A 17,001-nucleotide genomic window follows, 5' to 3' on the forward strand; every position below is an offset into this window, starting at 1 on the left:
CTGAATTGCCATGGAGAGGGGCCACATCACAGCTGAATGGAAACAAGAGGAGACAGAATTGTGATTACAAAGTTTTATGTGACCTGAGCCCCTCCAGAGGCACCAGAGTCCACACTCTGTACTCGGGGGGTGAGGGACTGGCTCAGGGGGGCAGCATGGCCCAAAAGGAGGGAGATGGTCCATCCCCTGGGGGAAAGGAGGCATCCCTAATTGCATTGCACGGGCTTGAGGGGGGCACACCCCCAGATGAGGGGAGGAGGAAGCAAAGGTGGCTAAGAAGGAGAGGGGCACACAAAAGAGTAACTACAGCGTAAGCTTAGAACCTTGGAATCGTACCGAATATTCTACACCTGTGGACCCTTAGAATCTTAGAACATTTGAGTCTTAGAACTACAGTGCCTAGAGCGTTAAGATTTTAGAAATGTGGATTCTTGGACCCTCAACTATGATCCTAGAAAGGCAGAATGCAGCATAGAACCTAAAGGTGTCCAACAATAGAAATGATTATAACTTTGGTGTCTAGTTAGTCACAACTGTGTGAGAGTCTTATAACTTAGATACATGGGATCCAGAACCTTGGACCAATAGAATCTACAGTGCCTTGAAACATAGAACAGACCAACATTAGAATCTTAGAGTTTAATAATTTAGAATCTTGGAGCATCTGATCTAGAATCTTAGACACAGAGAATCTAGGTTCTTAGACTAAGTCTTAGAATATCACATCTTGGAACATCAGACCTTAGAACCTCCATCTTTAGACTCTTAGAACTTTCAGATTTTAGAATCTTAGACCCCTGGGATCCAGGATCTCATTCAAGAGAAGATATGATCTTAAAGCCTCAGAAACTATAATTGACAATCATTAGAATCTTAGAACTTGAGAAGATAAACTTTTGAAGCCTTATGATCGAGGGTCTTATTATAGCCAGACAATCTAGACTCTAAGAGCCTTAGAACATCAAATTTTAGAACAGTACACCTTAGAATTTCCATGTCTAGAATTATAGAATCTTTAGAATTGTAGAATCTAGAATCTTACACTATAAGGACTCAGAACTCTAAAAAAATAAAATCTAGAATTATAGAGCCTTAGATCCTAGAACTAGGATCTTAGAGCTTTAGAACATACATCTTAGGGTCTTATCAAGAATCCTAGAGCCAGAAAATCTAGAACCACAGAATCTCAGAGCCTTAGAATAGTAGGTCTTAGAATTTCCATGTCTAGAACCTTAGTGATTTAGAATTAGAGACTTTGGAATTTCAGGTCCTTAGAACCAAAGACTCATGGCATCTTTGAAACATAGAACCTTTGAATCTAGACTCTTTAAACCTTAGAATCTAGAATCTTGGAATGTTAGACCTGGGAGGACCCTTAGAGATTGTAGTCCAACCCCTTTCTTTTACAGGTGGTGACGCTGTGGCACAAAGAAGGGGAAGGATCTGTCTGGGATGGAGGTGGTATGGGGAGGAAGACAGGGCTGCAATTGGGGATGAGGCCTGGGATGGGAAAGGGGGGGCGGGTTTCCCCCAGTGGCAGTGCCTAGCTTGGGTCCTGAGAGGGAGTCCCAGATGGAGGGTTGTCTCAGGCGCCATCCTCCTGCCCTGGGGGTGCTGGGGAGCCCCTGTCAGCAGGCAGAGGGGGACCAGGGGCTGTGGAAGGGCAGAGGACATAACGTCCGGCAGGATGGACCTCAGCTGCAGTGAGACCGCTACAGGAATCCTTCGGATCAGGCTGGGTTGGGGGGTCAGCTCCTCCAGCAGCTCCAGGGGGTTCAGGATGACTTCCGCCCTCATCCATGTTGACATAGAGGATTTCGTCAGGCTCCTGGGCAAGGGGCAGGGCTTTCAGCGTGTTCTCCAGGTCTTCTCGCAGCTCTGCAAAACTTGGCCGGTCCCGGGGGTTTAGCTCCCAGCACCGGGACATCAGGGCATACCTAGGGATGCAAAGTGAGGAGTGGGAGACTGAGCAGAGGCTCAGAAAGGGAGTGTTCTGGAAGTTTGGGGATATTTTAGGACACTCAGGGGACTGGGGGCATTTCAGGGGTCTGGAGGGAACCGCTGCAGTTTGGGGGCATCTATGGGGATTTGGGAATTCTTAGGAGTTTCTCAGGGGGTTCCTGGGAGACTCAAGAACAGGGAAGGGTCTTGGGAAACCTTTCTGGTTATGGGGTAGTGTTTTACTGAGGGTTTGCTAGAGCAGGGTGTCCCAGTGTGGCTCCCCAGAACAGACTCCAGCATCAAAGCCTTAGAAGTTGTGCTGGTTTAAAATATGTCCATAAATTCTTTGACCCTCTTCCCTGCAAAAGATGGAGACGAAATCTCCTCCCCTTGAGTGTGGGCAGGACTTAGTGACTTGCTTCCGACTCGGCAGAAGTGACAATGTGTGTGACCTCTGAGACTAGGTCATAAAAGGCATCGTGGCTTCCTCCCTGTGCTTTCTTTTGGATCACCATGTCGTGAGGAAGCTCAAGCAGTGCTATCGAAGGGTCCACATGGCAAGGAACCGAGGCCTCCTGCCTCAGCCACATGAGTGAGCCAGCTTGAAGGTGAGTGCCCAGTCCCAACCTTCAGATGACCGCAGCCCCAGCTGGTATCTCAACAGTAACCTCCTTAGATACCCTCAGCGAGAATCACCCTGCTAAGCTGTTCCCAGACTCCTGACTTTCAGAAACTGTGTGATATAATAAATGTTTGTTGTTTTAAGCCACTAGGATTTTGGTGTATAGATTACTAATACACCAGCAGTGCAACCTCTGTCAAATGATTCACCCTTAATGACATCTATCTACCTCATGTGGCTGTTGTAAAGATCAAATGAGTTAACACATGCAACACTCTGAAAACAGTGCCTTCTAGTAAGTTCTCCCATCCGAGTACTAACCAGGCCTGACCCTGCTTAGCTTCCGAGATCAGACGAGATCGGACACATTCAGGGTGGTATGGCCATAGGCCCTTCTAGTAAGTTCTGTAAAAATGTTAACTATTACTGTTACTGTCCTCGACTCTTGGAGTACCCAAGGATGACTGGGGGAGTCTGAGGCCCCGGCTGTCTCCTACTGACCCAAGCAACATCCTCTCCTTTCCCTCCAAGTGCTGGCTAAATGTCATGCCTTTCTTCACACACCCTGATACTGCAAAGGTTGATAAGCATGTCCTGAATGATCCTGCGAACCTCTCAGAGGAGACCTATGAGTCTGCAAACTGGAGGGTTCTGCAGAGAGGCCTGGATATTGAGCATCTGGGGGAAGTGTGGGGTGCTCAGGAGTCTGGGATGAATGAGAAGTCTCTGGGAGTGGCGGTCCCAGAGGCAGGGCCACCAGGTAAGGTTGTGCATTATACCTCGCTATGTAGGGATACCTGGCTGTGGGGGCAGGGACGGGGTGCTGATCTAGCCTGCACCCCATGCACAAAGCAAAGGCAGAAAGGGCACCTTTAGCTAATTTCCACCCAGTTGCCTAGTAGTAGCCCTACTCAGAGCATTGGTAATGTTAGCACTGGATATGTCAGGGCCATGTGGGGGTGCTCTGGGGTTTGGAGTGAATTCTGAGATTGAAGGAGAGGGTCCTAAGGGTCCTCACAGTCCATCCAGACAGTCCACAGGCTGCTTCAGGCGATTTCCCTGGCGCAGGTAGTCGTAAATCTCACTGTTCTCCACTCCTGGGTACGGGGTTTGGCCCCGTGTGGCAATCTCCCACATTGTGACCCCAAAGGACCACTGTGAGGGGAAGAGGGGAGGGAATTAGAAGGTCTCTCCTGCACAAAGTCACCCCCCAACACACAGGTCCATGGGTGCACCCACACTTATGTACACATGTTCACAGCTATTCCTATGGGCACATCCCAAGTATTCAGAGAAGTTTGCTAGTGTTGGCACAGGTATGAACACGCATATAGGCAATTTTTGTGGATGCATAGACATGCTCACCCTTGCACACATTTACACACTTGATGGACACGTGATCTCACGTGTCACCCTGCACACCCTGGCTGTACACATTGTATGAGTTTGGGCACATGCACGCACGGTCACTTCTGCTTTTCCTAATGTAAACTTTCCACGCTGCCACCATGCACACATGGGTCTATATACATCCTGGGCATTTGCACACCACTGTTCACGGACGCCCACCATGCCCCCAGACATGCCCAGCCCACATGGGCAGGCCCTTGTGCAGGGAAGCCCACAGGTTCCATTGAGCCCTGCACCCATAGCTGCCGAGGCACAGCATGAGATGGTCAGGCCATGCCCTCCCACGGTTCCCCACTCCTGGCGGGGGCACACATACCACATCGCTCTTGCTGGTGTAGACACGGTCCGCCAGGCTCTCGATGGCAATCCACTTGACTGGCATCTTGGCGATGCGTCCCTGGCGGTAGTAATCCCCATTGTAGATTTTCTTGGAGAGCCCAAAGTCCGCCACACACACGGACATGTTCTCATTCAGCCTGCCCGGATTGGGGAGAGAAACGGTCAGGATGTTGGCCACCTCCACCGGGATGTCTGCCCTGGCTCTCGGACACATTCGACCTCCTGCCCTCACTGTCCTGCCTGGGGATGGGGATCTGTCGCCTGCACAAACCCTTGCCCCAGTCCGGGAAGGAACTGCTTCACTTCTTGTTTCCTCTGTAAAATGACGATGGAACAAAGGCCTTCTAAAGGCCTTCCCAGCTTTGGCTTTTTAAAGTCCTTCCTAAGGCTCCTTGGGTTTGATTCTCTGATTGAAAAAAAAAAGTTTTCTCGAAGTATACTACACATACAGAAAGGTGCAGAAATCCTGAGCGATAAGTAATCCGGTGATAAGTGATAAGTAATTTAGCTCACTGAATTTTCACAAACACACCTGTGTAATCAGAACCCAGGTTAAGGAACAGAACATCCAAAAGATACCCACACAACGCAACACCACACAGCTAAGGAAAAGAACAAACCACCGATACGCACAACAACATGGATTAATCTTAAAAACGCTGTGCTGTGCCAAAGAAGCCAGACCACCAAGGAGTACAAACGCCATGATCCCACTTGTATGACACTTAAGAACAGATGAAATTTATGCTGGTGACAGACGTTAGAATAGTGGTTACCGTGGGTGGCGACTGAGAAGGGATATGAGCGAGTCTGTCGGGACTAAGACGTGCTCCTTACCTTGATCTAGTGGGGGTTATGTGGGTCTATACACATGTAAAAGTTCATTGAGCTGCATATATACAATGTGTATATTTTAGTGCGTGTAAAATATACATCAATTTTTTTTTAAGCATTAAAAAAGAAAGAAAGAAAAACCCCACATTACCAGTCTCCGGTGCTCCCTTCCAGTAAGTACCCTCCAAGGGTAACCACTGTCTTCATTTCTAACAGCATGGATTACTTTTGCTTGATTTTGTGCTGTATATAAATAGAAGATTCCCTGATTCTTGCATCTGACCTGGAGTTCTATGTGTCAAGAACCTTGATTAGATCCTGGGTCAGGATCTAATATAAAAGACATTTTGATGGACAACTGGAAGAGTTTGAATATGGCCTGGCTCTGGCCTACATCCTGCTTGGCTATTGGTGGGGAGTCTAGTCTCCTTATCCATTGGGGCCCCTCCCCAAGGGCAGCCCCAGGCAAGGCACTCAGCATGGAGAGGGACAGAGATGAGGCTCACACGTCACCACCCGCATCGGTCACCTCTGCCCCTTTGCTCACCTCATGCTGTGTGCACTGAGCCTGTCCTCTCCTCTCTTCTCTCTCCACATCCAAATACTCCTTCAAGATCTCACTTCATGGCCCACCTCCTCCAGGAGGCCTTCCCAGACCCCTTTGCTGACTTTTCTATCCCAGTTCTAAATTTTGACCTGCTCTGAGACAGTGTCTAGTCCCCTTTCCATCCTGGGAAGAAGGGAGGAAGCCCCCCTGGGAGTTGGAGGTGTGGGGGTGTCCCGGAAAGGCTGGCCACTCACATGCAGTTCCTGGCAGCCAGGTCCCGGTGTATGAATCTCTTGGTGCTCAGATACTCCATGCCACTGGCGATGTCCGCCATGAACTTCACTAGCATCTGAGTGGGCAGGAACTGGGAGGCCAAGGTTGGGGGGAACAGAGGTCAACAGAGGCCTCGAGGTCCATCTCTCCTCACTTCCTCCTTCCCTTTTTTCCTAGCTCTGCCTGCAGTGGTTTCCCATGGCTCTGAGAATTAAATCCAACCCCTTTGAGTGGACTACAAGGCCTTCTATAATCTCTGCCTGCCTTGATCTCTGATTTGATCTCCTACGTTCTTGCCCTTGACAGACACTCCCGCTAGGGGCCTCCTATCTGGTCTTCAGACAAGCCATGCGTGTTCCCTCCTCCAAGACTTTGCCTGTGCTATGCCCTCTGCTGGGGCTGCTTCCTGCCCAGAACTCCAGACTTCCTCCCAGCCCCTCCTCCTTCAAGGTCACCTCCTTGGCAAGGCCTTCCCTATCCACCCAAACTAACGGCTTGGCCTCCTTACCATTTATCCTACTGTATACATCCTTCCTATGACTTAAATGGTCTTGCTTGTGTCTTTGTGAGCTTGTTTATTGCCTGCTGCCCCCACTGTATGACAAGCTCCATGAGCGCAAGCTCTCGGTTACCCCGGCCTTCCTGGTGACCGAGCAGTGCTGGGTACCTGGTAGGTGCTCAATTAATACTTGTGGACTGGGTGATTAAAGGCCTCTCACCACTGGCTGGTCCCCAAGCCGGGAATAGAGGAGGAAACTGTGTAGGTCTCCGTGTTTCATGAAAGGTAAGATGACCACAGGTGCCGGGAAGCCCTCTCGTTCAGAACCCTGGAAACAGACACCTGAGCCCCCCGGGTAGCCCCGTCACTCCTGCTGGGGGAAGCCAAGCTACCCTCCCAGCCAGACTCCAGCCTCTCCCCCCTTCTGCTCAAATCTGGCCCCCACGTTGTTTTGGGGGGTGGGGGATGGCAAGGACCAAGCTTCAGAGAAGCCATTTCCAGCAGAGTTCCCAGGGATGTTTCTGGAGCCCTCCTGGGGAACTCAGCTATTTCTGGGAATGGTCAGAGGTCACATTCCAAGCTCAGGGAGAGTAGGAGGGAGGAGTCTGCTGACCCCCCGAAGGAGGGGGTAGCAGGGAGCCTGGAGGTTTGATTTTCCCAGTGCCAGAGGGAAGGGTGTTCCCTCTGGGGTGGCCCCCATGGGGCCTGGAGACCCCTCCACTCTGTCCCTCTCTCACCGATGAGCCTCATGACATTGGGGTGGTCAAATTCCTTCATGCAGACGGCTTCACTCAGGAAATCCTCCAGCTCCGACCTCGTGCAGATGGCAACTTGGGGGAGAGAGGACGATGGATGAGGAGGAGGGGAGGGAGGACTCTTTCCCTTCTCCTCCTCTCTGTCATCATCATCAGTATCTCATCTTCATCGAACACAATTAGTAAGTACCAGATGCTGTACTTAGTGCTTTACATATATTAACTCACTTAATCCTCTGAGATGCTACTATTATTATGCCCATTTTAAAGACGAGGAAACCAAGGCATAAAAAGGTTAAGGAACCTGCCAAAGAGCACACACAGCTCGGAAGTGGAATAGAGAGAACTGAAACCCGGGCAGTCTGGCTCCAGGGCCCACGTGCTCACTGCCACACTAGGCTGCTTCCCGGCACTTTCCTGCCAGCTCTAGGGACCCCATATCATTATTATCCCATTTCACAGCTCAGGACACTGCGGCTCATAGGGGCAAACTGACTTGCCCAGGGTTGCACAGCTGGGATTCAAACTCAAGTTGAGAACATAGTCTGGTATACAGCAGGTGCTCCGTAATGAAAGAATGAGTGAGTGGTGACTCTGTAGCCTGAGCTTTTAACTGCTGTCATTTGGCCAGGATCATTCCTCCTTCACCTCCAGCCCCAGCCTGACCCGCTCTGCTCCTCCCTCCCTGTGAGGAAAGGACTTGCTTGGCCCAGGACTTCCTGTGTGACCCTTCCTTTTGTGACCTTGAACTGGTTCCTGCCCTCTCTGATGATGTAAATAATGTGGCTGGCGTCCACGGTATGCCACCCCTAGCGTTTAGTGCTTTACAACAGCTCTGATCCTTTTTTCCAGATAAGGGAAGGGAGGCTCAGAGAGCGAGAGGCGCTTGCCTGAGATCATGCAGCTGGTGAATGATGCAGCCGGGTGTGCCTTGTTCCACACCTTCTGCTGTTCTGCTGTGTGTCAAGGGGGCTCACCCCTGAAAACTACATTTCCCAGGCTCCCTTTCCTACTTGCTTCCTGTTGGGATTTGCCAATGGTAGGCACCAATGGGAAACTGGCAGGTGACAGGGAAGAGGGGCGAAGCCAGGGTCTTTCACTCTCCCTCTCTCTGCCTCTGGTAGTAGCTGTGTCTCCCTTATGTTTTTAGCTCCCACAAAGCAGCCCCTAACTCTGTGGTCCCAACTCCTGCCAGGTGTCCCTGGCCACGGCTCTGTTAATACCGCTTTCTTCCTCTGCCCTTCAGTCTTTCCACCACCTTTTGTAGTAACCTCCCTATCTTCAATTCCTTCTGTTGAAATACCTGGCATGGGCTCCATTTCCCATCTGGAAGCACTGGGGTTCTATGCTGTGGCTAATTTGCCATTACTTCTCTGCTTTCCTGCCTCCTCAGGGGCACAGGGAAGGGGCTGGGGGTCCCACATGTGTGCACGTGCGTGCACAGACTCACTCTTCATCGTCTTCACAGCCACCTTGAGGACGGAGTCGTCCTGGTTGAGCTGGCCCTCCATCACGGCACCAAACTCTCCTGTGGAGTGCAAGGGAGACGTTGACTTCGAGTGGGACCTGTGTGGACTGTATTTCCTATAGTTGGATGAGGGTGGGGAAGTGAAGGATGTCAGGGTTCAGGAGGATGTGTGCATGCTGGGGGGACTCACCTTCTCCCAGGGTCTTCCCCAGGGCCACCTTGTGCCGGTCCACCATGACATCCCGTAGCTTCTCCTTCAGCTCTTCACTGATGCCCAGGCTGTTCACTGCACGAGGGGGGTAGTGGGGGGTGGTCAGAGCCATGGAGCAGGGCTGACATTCAGGTGACACTCACCAGTAGGGATAGACCCATTGTTGAAATACTGACATACTTCTGCGTTGGTTCAAAATTAGCTACTGCCCTGAGCACCTACCACCTCCACCCTAGCTACTCCTCTGGACCCCCAGAACCTTTCCTCAAAGCAGCAACTATAGTGTTAAGGCCTGGCCACAGTCTTGCTTCAGTGGGCACCCTGATGGGTCAGCATCCTGCTGTACCAGTTGTTAAAAATATTTCTTCTTTTTGGCTGGGTGCAGTGGCTCACACCTGTAATCCTAGCACTTTGGAAGGCCAAGACAGGATGATTGCTTAAGGCCAAGAGTTCAAGACTAGCCTGAGCAACATAGTGAGACCCCATCTCTACAAAAAAATAGAAAAATCAGCCGGATGCGGTGGCATAGGCCTGTAGTCCCAGCTACTTGGGAGATTGAGGCAGAAGGATCGCTTGAGCCCAGGAGTTTGAGGTTGCAGTGAGCTATGACCACTGCCCTCATGCCCGGGCAACAGAGTGAGAACCTGTCTCCAAAAAAGAAATTTCTTTTTACTGAAATATAATCTGCACAAATCGTAAGTAAGCAGCTCAATGGATTTTCACAAACCAAACCCAACTGTATAACTAGCACCCAGGTCAAGAATAGAACATGACCTGCTCTCCTAGGGGTAGCCACTTTGTGGACTTCTCTTACAATAGATTTGTTTTCTCTGTTTTGTTATAAAAATAGACAATAATAGAAAAATAAATGTCATAAAAATAGAATCACGTAGTATGTTCTCTTTTGTGTCTGGCTTCTTTTCATTCAACATTATGTGTATGAGACAGTTGTAATTTAGTTGTTGGGTGTAGTTATAATTTATTCATTTTCATTGCTATGTAGTAACAGTTCTCAAACAAATTGATCTCTGGAGCCCTTTACATTGTTCAAATTATCAACTACAAGGAACACTTATTTATGTGGGTTATATATGTGTCAATATTTTGCTGTGTTCAAAATGAAAACAGAAAAATTTTTAAAACACACAAGCACGTGTTCCGCCAACTGTCGGAGTGACCGATGACATCATCTCACGTCGGGCTCTGGAAAACCCCACTGAACGCTCGTGAGAGAACGTGAGCGCAAAAGGGCAAGTAACGTCGTGGTATTAGCTTTGACCTCATGGACACTCTGCAAAGGTCTCAGGGACCCCAGGGGACCCGGCTCACGCTTGGAGAACTGCTGCTCTCTGTTACTCTGTGAAATCGCTGTGACCTTGCTGCTGCTTCCTTCTCCCCTTAAGTAAATGTCTTTTCCAGCCCTTTCCAAACACCCCCCTGGGACCCCGGCAGCCTTCTCACTGTGTGCTAGTAAGAGACCCAGCTCTGTCCCTTTTCTTTCTGGGGTTCAGTTTCCCCAGCTGGCAAGATGAGGAGATTTGACTGGGCCTCCAAGGTCTCTCCTTAGCTGGGACCTTCCACCCCGCTCTATGGTCCTCTAACAGAGAGTCTACAGTTCTTAGATTTATGATTTTTCAAAATTATAAGAGTGTACAGTACCGAGCCTATCATTTTTCAGGCCAAGATTGATTCTTTTTTTTTCTTTTCTTTTCTTTTTCCTTTTAACCAAGATGGATTCTCTAACATTCTATTAATGTAATTCCAAGAGGCAGTAGAGTGTGGCAGTTAAGAGTAGGGACTTCAGAGCAAAACTGCCTGGGTTCAAATCCCAGTTTTCCAACTTACAAGCTGTGTGGCTTTCAGCAAGTTACTTAACCACTCTGTGCCACAGCTTCCTCATCTGTGCAGTGGGGATAACAAGTACTGGCCTCCTTGGGTTGTTGTGAGGATGAAATGAGGTGATATGTGTAGATTGCTTAGAATAGCACCTGTCATGTAGGCAGTGCTGTCATCATTGTCCTCATCATCACCATCATCTAATCTCAACATTGTCTCATCCTCATCAGCATTTTCTATTTTTTTAGTTGCCCGGCTAATTTTTTCTATTTTTAGTAGAGATGGGGTCTCGCTCTTGCTCAGGCTGGTCTTGAACTCTTGAGGTCAAGTGATCCTCCCGCCTCGGCCTCCCAGAGTGCTAGGATTACAGGTGTGAGCCACCGTGCCCGGCCCCTCATTATCATTTTCTTCATCATCATCATCTTCAACATTACCTTCACTATTACATGTTCTAAGATCCTGTGGTTTTGAGGTTTGGTCTTTCTAAGACTCACTGTGTCCAAGATTCTATTATTCTAAGGTTCTGTGTGGTTCCACAATTCTGTTGTTTCTAGGGTCTGTGGTTCTAACACTCTAGCATTGCAAAGCTTTCTTGTGGCTCATGCATCTATAGAAGCCTTAAAGGCCAGATTCTCTATACTCTATACTGCCCCGGACCAGGGCAGTGAGATATAGTATTCACTTACAGGTGGCTTCAGTGGTCCGGCGACTGTAGGACTTGCGGACGCGGTACCTGACCACTAGTTCACCTCTTTCGACTGTTGGCTCAAACACTTCTCTGGGGGGATGGAGAGAAAATGAGGGCAGGGAAAAGCCATGTGGAACCCCTTCCTTCCACCAGCAGGTAAGCAATTGCCATCCCAGCCCCAACCCTGACTGCCCTCTCCTCTAGCATTTGCTGAGCATGTCTTGGACTGCTCCCTTCTGTCTTCCATTCATTCCCCAACCCCTTGCCCTCAGTGCGATTCTTGGTCATCTTTCCTCCAGCACCAGCCTTCTCACTGGTCTCCCTGCCTCCAGCCTCTCCATCCCAGTCCACATAAGCCTCCCCATGTAGTTTCAACTCACCCATAGCGGGTCTCCTTCTTCCGCCGGTAGACAAGGAACAGGGCCAAGATGAGGATGCAGGCAGCGGCCACAACTGCTCCCAGCAGTACATACCACCAGGGCCACGAGAAGGCAGGAGCTGGGGGCTCACTCACTGTCGGGGGGGCGTGGGGGACAGGTCATGGCTAAGGCCCAGGATCCAGCTCCCTGGGACCCAAGGGAGTGATGTGGGAGAGAGGCAGGAGGCGTGGAAAAAGATGTGGACATACTTGATGAGGAGCCTGGGCTGGGCTGGACAGGGCATGCAATGGACGTGATGTGAGTGTGCGTTGACGTGTGAATAGAAGGAGTGTGAAACGTGAGTTGGGTGAGTTAAGAGTGGGATGGATATTTGAGGAGTGTTCAATGAGTGTGGAATGGGAGCAAGAGATGCGTGTGCAATGGGTTATGAGTGTGCAAGGAGGGCTAAGTGAACGTGAGATAGGTGTGAGTCAATCTCAAATAGTGTAGGTGTGTGTGAGATAGTGATGACTGGGCCAAGAGAGTGGCGTGGACAACAGGCAAGTAGAGAGGAGAATGCATGCAGTGTAGGCCGGTGCACGAGGCATGTGCAAGGAGTGTGAGGTTGGTGGGCAAAGGACTAAGGCGTACCTTTGAGGAATGAGCAATGACTACGAAAGAGTTTTCACAAAGCAAGGAGCAGATGACATGAACATACAAAGGGGCATGGTGCGGGATGGCTGTTGGAGGAGTTTGGGGTACGTGAGGAGGGAGGAGTAGAAATTCAAGGAGTTTTTGATACAGAGAGCGAGCAATGATTTTTAAGGATGTAGCTTCGGTGTGAGAGGAGTGCACAGAGAGAATGTAGAAGATGCGAGAAGGGCGGGTGAGGAGTATGGGGTGCATGGAAGGCAGCGCAGAAAGGGCAGGAGGGGCATGGAGTGTGTCAGGCCTGGAGAATGGTCATGTGCTGAGTTTACAAGGAGCTCGGTGTGAGTGTGTAGGAGCGAGAGGGGTTGGGACCTGTGAGGGGTGAGGGAGTGATGTCTAAGTGGTGTGGGATGAGTCTGCAAGGAGAGCTGTAGGGTGTGGGATGGTTGTGGACTGAAAGGTTTTCAGTGTCTGCAAGGGGGGATGTATGGTGAGTGTGTACAAGGTGTGCAGAGTTTGTGAAGGAGAAGTGTGAGTGTGCCATGGGTTCGGGAGGCATTGTGAGGAAGGAAGGATTATAATGGTACGTACATGGAAGGAGGGTGAGATGAGTGGAAAGAGTATGTGAAGAAATGTGGGAAGATATTGAGGAGTATTTAAGGACAGTGGGTTGAGTTACAAGAGGTGAGTTGTAATAGTGCCAGGAGGGTACAATGGGTGTAGGAGGAATGTTGGAGAATTGTTGGAGAAATATTTGAGAGGGATGGATGCAGGGAGGACACTCCATCCATCCATCTGTCCATCTGCCTATCCATCCCTCCATTTATCCATTTATCCATCCATACATCCACCCACCCACACGTCCATATATCCACCCATCCATCCACCCACCCACCCATCCATTCACCCATCCATCCATCTATCTATCCATCCATCCACCCATCCACTCACCCATCCATCCATCCACCCATCCACTCATCCATCCATCCATCCATCCCTCCATCCATCCACTCACCCATCCAATAATCTATCTATCCATCCATCCACCCATCCACCTTCCATATACCCATCCATCCCTCTATCCATCCACTCACACATCCAATAATCTATCTATCCATCCATCCACCCATCCACTCACCCATCCATCCATCCACCCATCCACTTATCCATCCATCCATCCATCCCTCCATCCATCCACTCACCCATCCAATAATCTATCTATCCATCCATCCACCCATCCACCTTCCATATACCCATCCATCCATCCATCCATCCATTCATCCATCCACCCATCTACCATCACCGAGTACCTACAATATGCTGGGCCATTCTAGGCACCCCCATGAAGGACCACACAAACCCAAGAAGTAGATTAGAGTGATGAGTTTGAGAAACATGAAAGGGATGTTGAATGAGTACATGTGGTGATGAGGTGCTCACTGGGTTTGAGGGGAGGGAGGGAGGAGAGAGGGTGCAAAAGCCCTTACCCAGCCGATGGACTGGCTGTCCTTGCCCTGTGAGGAGAAAGGACAGAAGGGAGACGTGCTCAGAGAGGGCAAGACTGGTGTGGCACGGGTGAGGGAGTGAGGCTACCATAAGGCTCAGGGTAGGAACAGAGCCTGGATTGGGGGGAAATTGAAAGGTACAAGGAGCAAGTCAAGGGTGTCAGGGAGAGGCCGGTCCTTGTGGGTACGCTGAAGCAGGATGAGCACGGCTTTGGACTTACCTGGGCGCCAGGGCTCCAGGGGCACAGGGAGGCTCCAGGGCCCATCCCCGGCAGCAGTATAGGCTGCCACGCACACCGTCAGGTTGGGCACAGGCCCATCCCCCCGCAGCTCCAGAGTCACCTCTCGCTTTAGCCCTATGTCCAGTAGCACCTAGGAGGTCCAGAGGTGGCATCAGGGTAGAACCCCAAGCCCCCAACTCTTCAGCCTTCACCCACCACCCATCTCTTTTTCAAAGCCCTCTCCCCATCCTCCAGTCCCTCATCCCCCTCCTCTACCTCCCCTTCATCTCTCACCCCCATCTTTTCATTGTCATCTCTATATCCCTTCTAACTTCCCTTCCCATCCTGTCCCTCCACCGCCGGGTGTCAGTAGCCCAGAGAGTGCCCTCGTGCAAATGAAGGTACTCCTTCCTCAAGGTGCTATACGACCACCTGCTATAAACTCGTTATAGCAAATACATAAATCTACTTAAATGCTTTTGCTGTGGTTCATACATAGCCATTTCCTACCCCCTCCTATGGACCCCCGTTAACCTCCCCAGCATATGCTCCCCCAGGAGTAGTGCAATTGTGTACTACCCAACCTGTGCAACTGTCCATGTCTGCCTTGCCACCTTCCCTCCCCATCTCCCTCCTCCCCCAGCAACTCAGCCCCAACCCGGGCAGCAGCACCCACCTCAGGGGTGTCCTGGCCTCGATACGCCAGCCGGTACCCTAACAGGGTGCCCTGCAGGGGCGCCCTTGGCTCCTGCCAACGCACGAAGGCCTGGCTCCCATTCCGCATGGCACTAACGTTCTCAGGGGGGCCCAGGGGCACTGGAGGACAGGGAAGAGGGGAAGCTGGCACCCCCACCTCTTCCTGACCCCCTCCCCTGTTCCCAGGAAGTGGGGGCAGGGTGCACAGGGCACGCGTGTGGGCAACTCGTGCAGGCCTCCCGCGAGCGGAAGCACAGGGGAGAGGAGGGCTGGGAGAGATGCCAGGGGGCCGCACAGAGGGGTCAGGGACTGGACGGGAAGGAGACTGAGGCCACGTGGGGTAAGGGGTGAGAGGAGACCCTGGGGGTGGCACTGATGTAGGCAAGGTCCAGCGGGGCAGTGGCGACGTCTCCCTCTCCAGCCCTTCTTACCTCCCTCTGGGGTCTCCACAGGAAGCCAGTGGGTCCAGGCGGAGGGGCCCTGGCTGCTGGCACACGCCACGCGGAGGTGATAAGGGGTGTGAGGATGGAGGCTGCCCAGCCGGAGTTGGTGGGGGGGCACGGATGCTTGCAAGGTGAGGGGCTCTTCTGGGGGGTCTGGCTCTCCCAGCCAGCTGCCCACCCCATCGTCTGACAGCACCGCCTGGGGAGAGGGAAGGGTGTGAGGACAGGACATCGACACCGTCACAGGAGGTGTCACACAACGCTCCACTGTGGTGGCCTTCGTGTGACTACACAACTTTGCAAGGATGTGTGTATGTGCACTATGTGCGCTGCAGCTCCACGCTAGGCCAACGTGGGCACCTGGATTTGCAAAGCAAAGAGACCCTACAGCTGCATGATGTGGCTCTGTCGCCACTTATAAAAGCCACCTCTGCAAGACTCTTTTCCCTCTCTGAGACTCAGTTTCCTCTTCAGGAAAACGGGAACTTAGAGGATCAAATGCCTTACAGGATTATTTAAAGATTAAATGTAGTTAGGCCTAAAGGATGCCACAGGGCATGGCAGGTGGTCAGCATGGATACTAATGATGACAGTAATAATACCGATAAATAAAAGTACCGTACTGTGAGATCCCGTTTATATGATATTCTACCACAGGCAAAGGCAACGTCCTACAGTAGAAGCCAGAAGACTGGTCATCTCTGGGGGCTGAGGGAGCCTTCCTGGGGGCTGGAAGGGTCTGTGTCTTGTTTTGGAGGGTGGTGACATGGCTGAGGATGCATGTAAAACAATCTAGGTGGACGCTGAAGATTATGCATGTTACGTATTGTCTTAACAACAAAAAAAAGAAAAACGTGTCCAACATTTACAGAGCACCTTTTATAAATTGAATTCATTTGACCCTCACATCAACCCTGTTGTACTGTGGTAGGTATTCTGTCTATCCCCATTATACAGATGAGAACACTGAGGCCCAGCGAGATGGAATCACTTGTCTAAGGTTACCAGTTTGTCACTGATGAAGCTGGGACCTGAATCCCACCCTGTCTCCAAAGCCTTTGCTCTACTTACAGTAACATCATTAACGGTAACAATATCTCTTGTCTGTCCAGAGAGGCAGTGCAGCCCAGTGCTGACGAGCATGGACGCTGGATCCCGGGCTCAAATCCAGCCTGTACCATTCCCTACCTCTGTTCCTCAGTTTCCTCATCTGTAAAATGAGATAACAACAGTGGCTCCCTACTTTGCGGGGTTGACTGGATTGGGGCGTGTACGCGTTTAGAAGACCGCCTGTCATATGGAGTGTTTGTCATTATTATTTTACGGATGTATGAGGTTGCCTGGCAATAAGTGCCCAACTCTGCACACCTCTGCACGGTGGCACAGGCTCAGAGGCATACCTTCCTGGTCCCCAGGAATGGCATGATCAGGATGGAGGAGGCCACAGCACCTGGCCTTCAACCTAAAGCCCCCGACCACACTGCCACACAGCATGTCAGGAAGGGCTTTACTACTTAAGAGTGTGGGTTCCGAAGCCAGATCCCATGGTCTAAGTCCTAGTTTGGACGTTATTTGCTGTGTGACCTAGAGTGAGTGTCTTAACTTCTCTGAGTCTCAGTTTTTGTCTGTGGAAAATGGGCATCACAATCCCTACTTGTCAGGATATGAGGTTTAATAACACGATCCATATAAACTGGTTTGCG

General features: G+C 50.8%; 1 protein-coding gene across 2 annotated transcripts in view; it reads right to left on the reverse strand.

The window, feature by feature from the left end:
* Positions 1-1,225: 1,225 nt before the first annotated feature.
* The window catches only part of AXL (AXL receptor tyrosine kinase), a 25,532-nt gene continuing 9,756 nt past the window's right edge, over positions 1,226-17,001 (reverse strand). Inside the window, exons 7-20 of one of the 2 annotated variants that reach the window (XM_012657134.1) lie at positions 15,287-15,497; positions 14,836-14,975; positions 14,160-14,310; positions 13,921-13,947; positions 11,804-11,936; positions 11,422-11,513; positions 8,879-8,974; positions 8,671-8,748; positions 7,203-7,295; positions 6,686-6,807; positions 5,948-6,057; positions 4,290-4,449; positions 3,582-3,718; positions 1,226-1,937 (exon numbers count right to left, since the gene is read on the reverse strand). In XM_012657134.1, coding sequence (XP_012512588.1) covers positions 1,586-1,937; positions 3,582-3,718; positions 4,290-4,449; positions 5,948-6,057; positions 6,686-6,807; positions 7,203-7,295; positions 8,671-8,748; positions 8,879-8,974; positions 11,422-11,513; positions 11,804-11,936; positions 13,921-13,947; positions 14,160-14,310; positions 14,836-14,975; positions 15,287-15,497 — 1,902 coding nt within the window. In that variant the 3' untranslated portion in view covers positions 1,226-1,585. The remainder of the gene's footprint in view (positions 1,938-3,581; positions 3,719-4,289; positions 4,450-5,947; positions 6,058-6,685; positions 6,808-7,202; positions 7,296-8,670; positions 8,749-8,878; positions 8,975-11,421; positions 11,514-11,803; positions 11,937-13,920; positions 13,948-14,159; positions 14,311-14,835; positions 14,976-15,286; positions 15,498-17,001) is intronic. The other variant, XM_012657135.1, reaches the window with a different exon arrangement.

This window comes from Propithecus coquereli, unplaced genomic scaffold, assembly GCF_000956105.1.
Source record: "Propithecus coquereli isolate 6110/MARCELLA unplaced genomic scaffold, Pcoq_1.0 Scaffold53, whole genome shotgun sequence".
Lineage (NCBI taxonomy): Eukaryota > Metazoa > Chordata > Mammalia > Primates > Indriidae > Propithecus > Propithecus coquereli.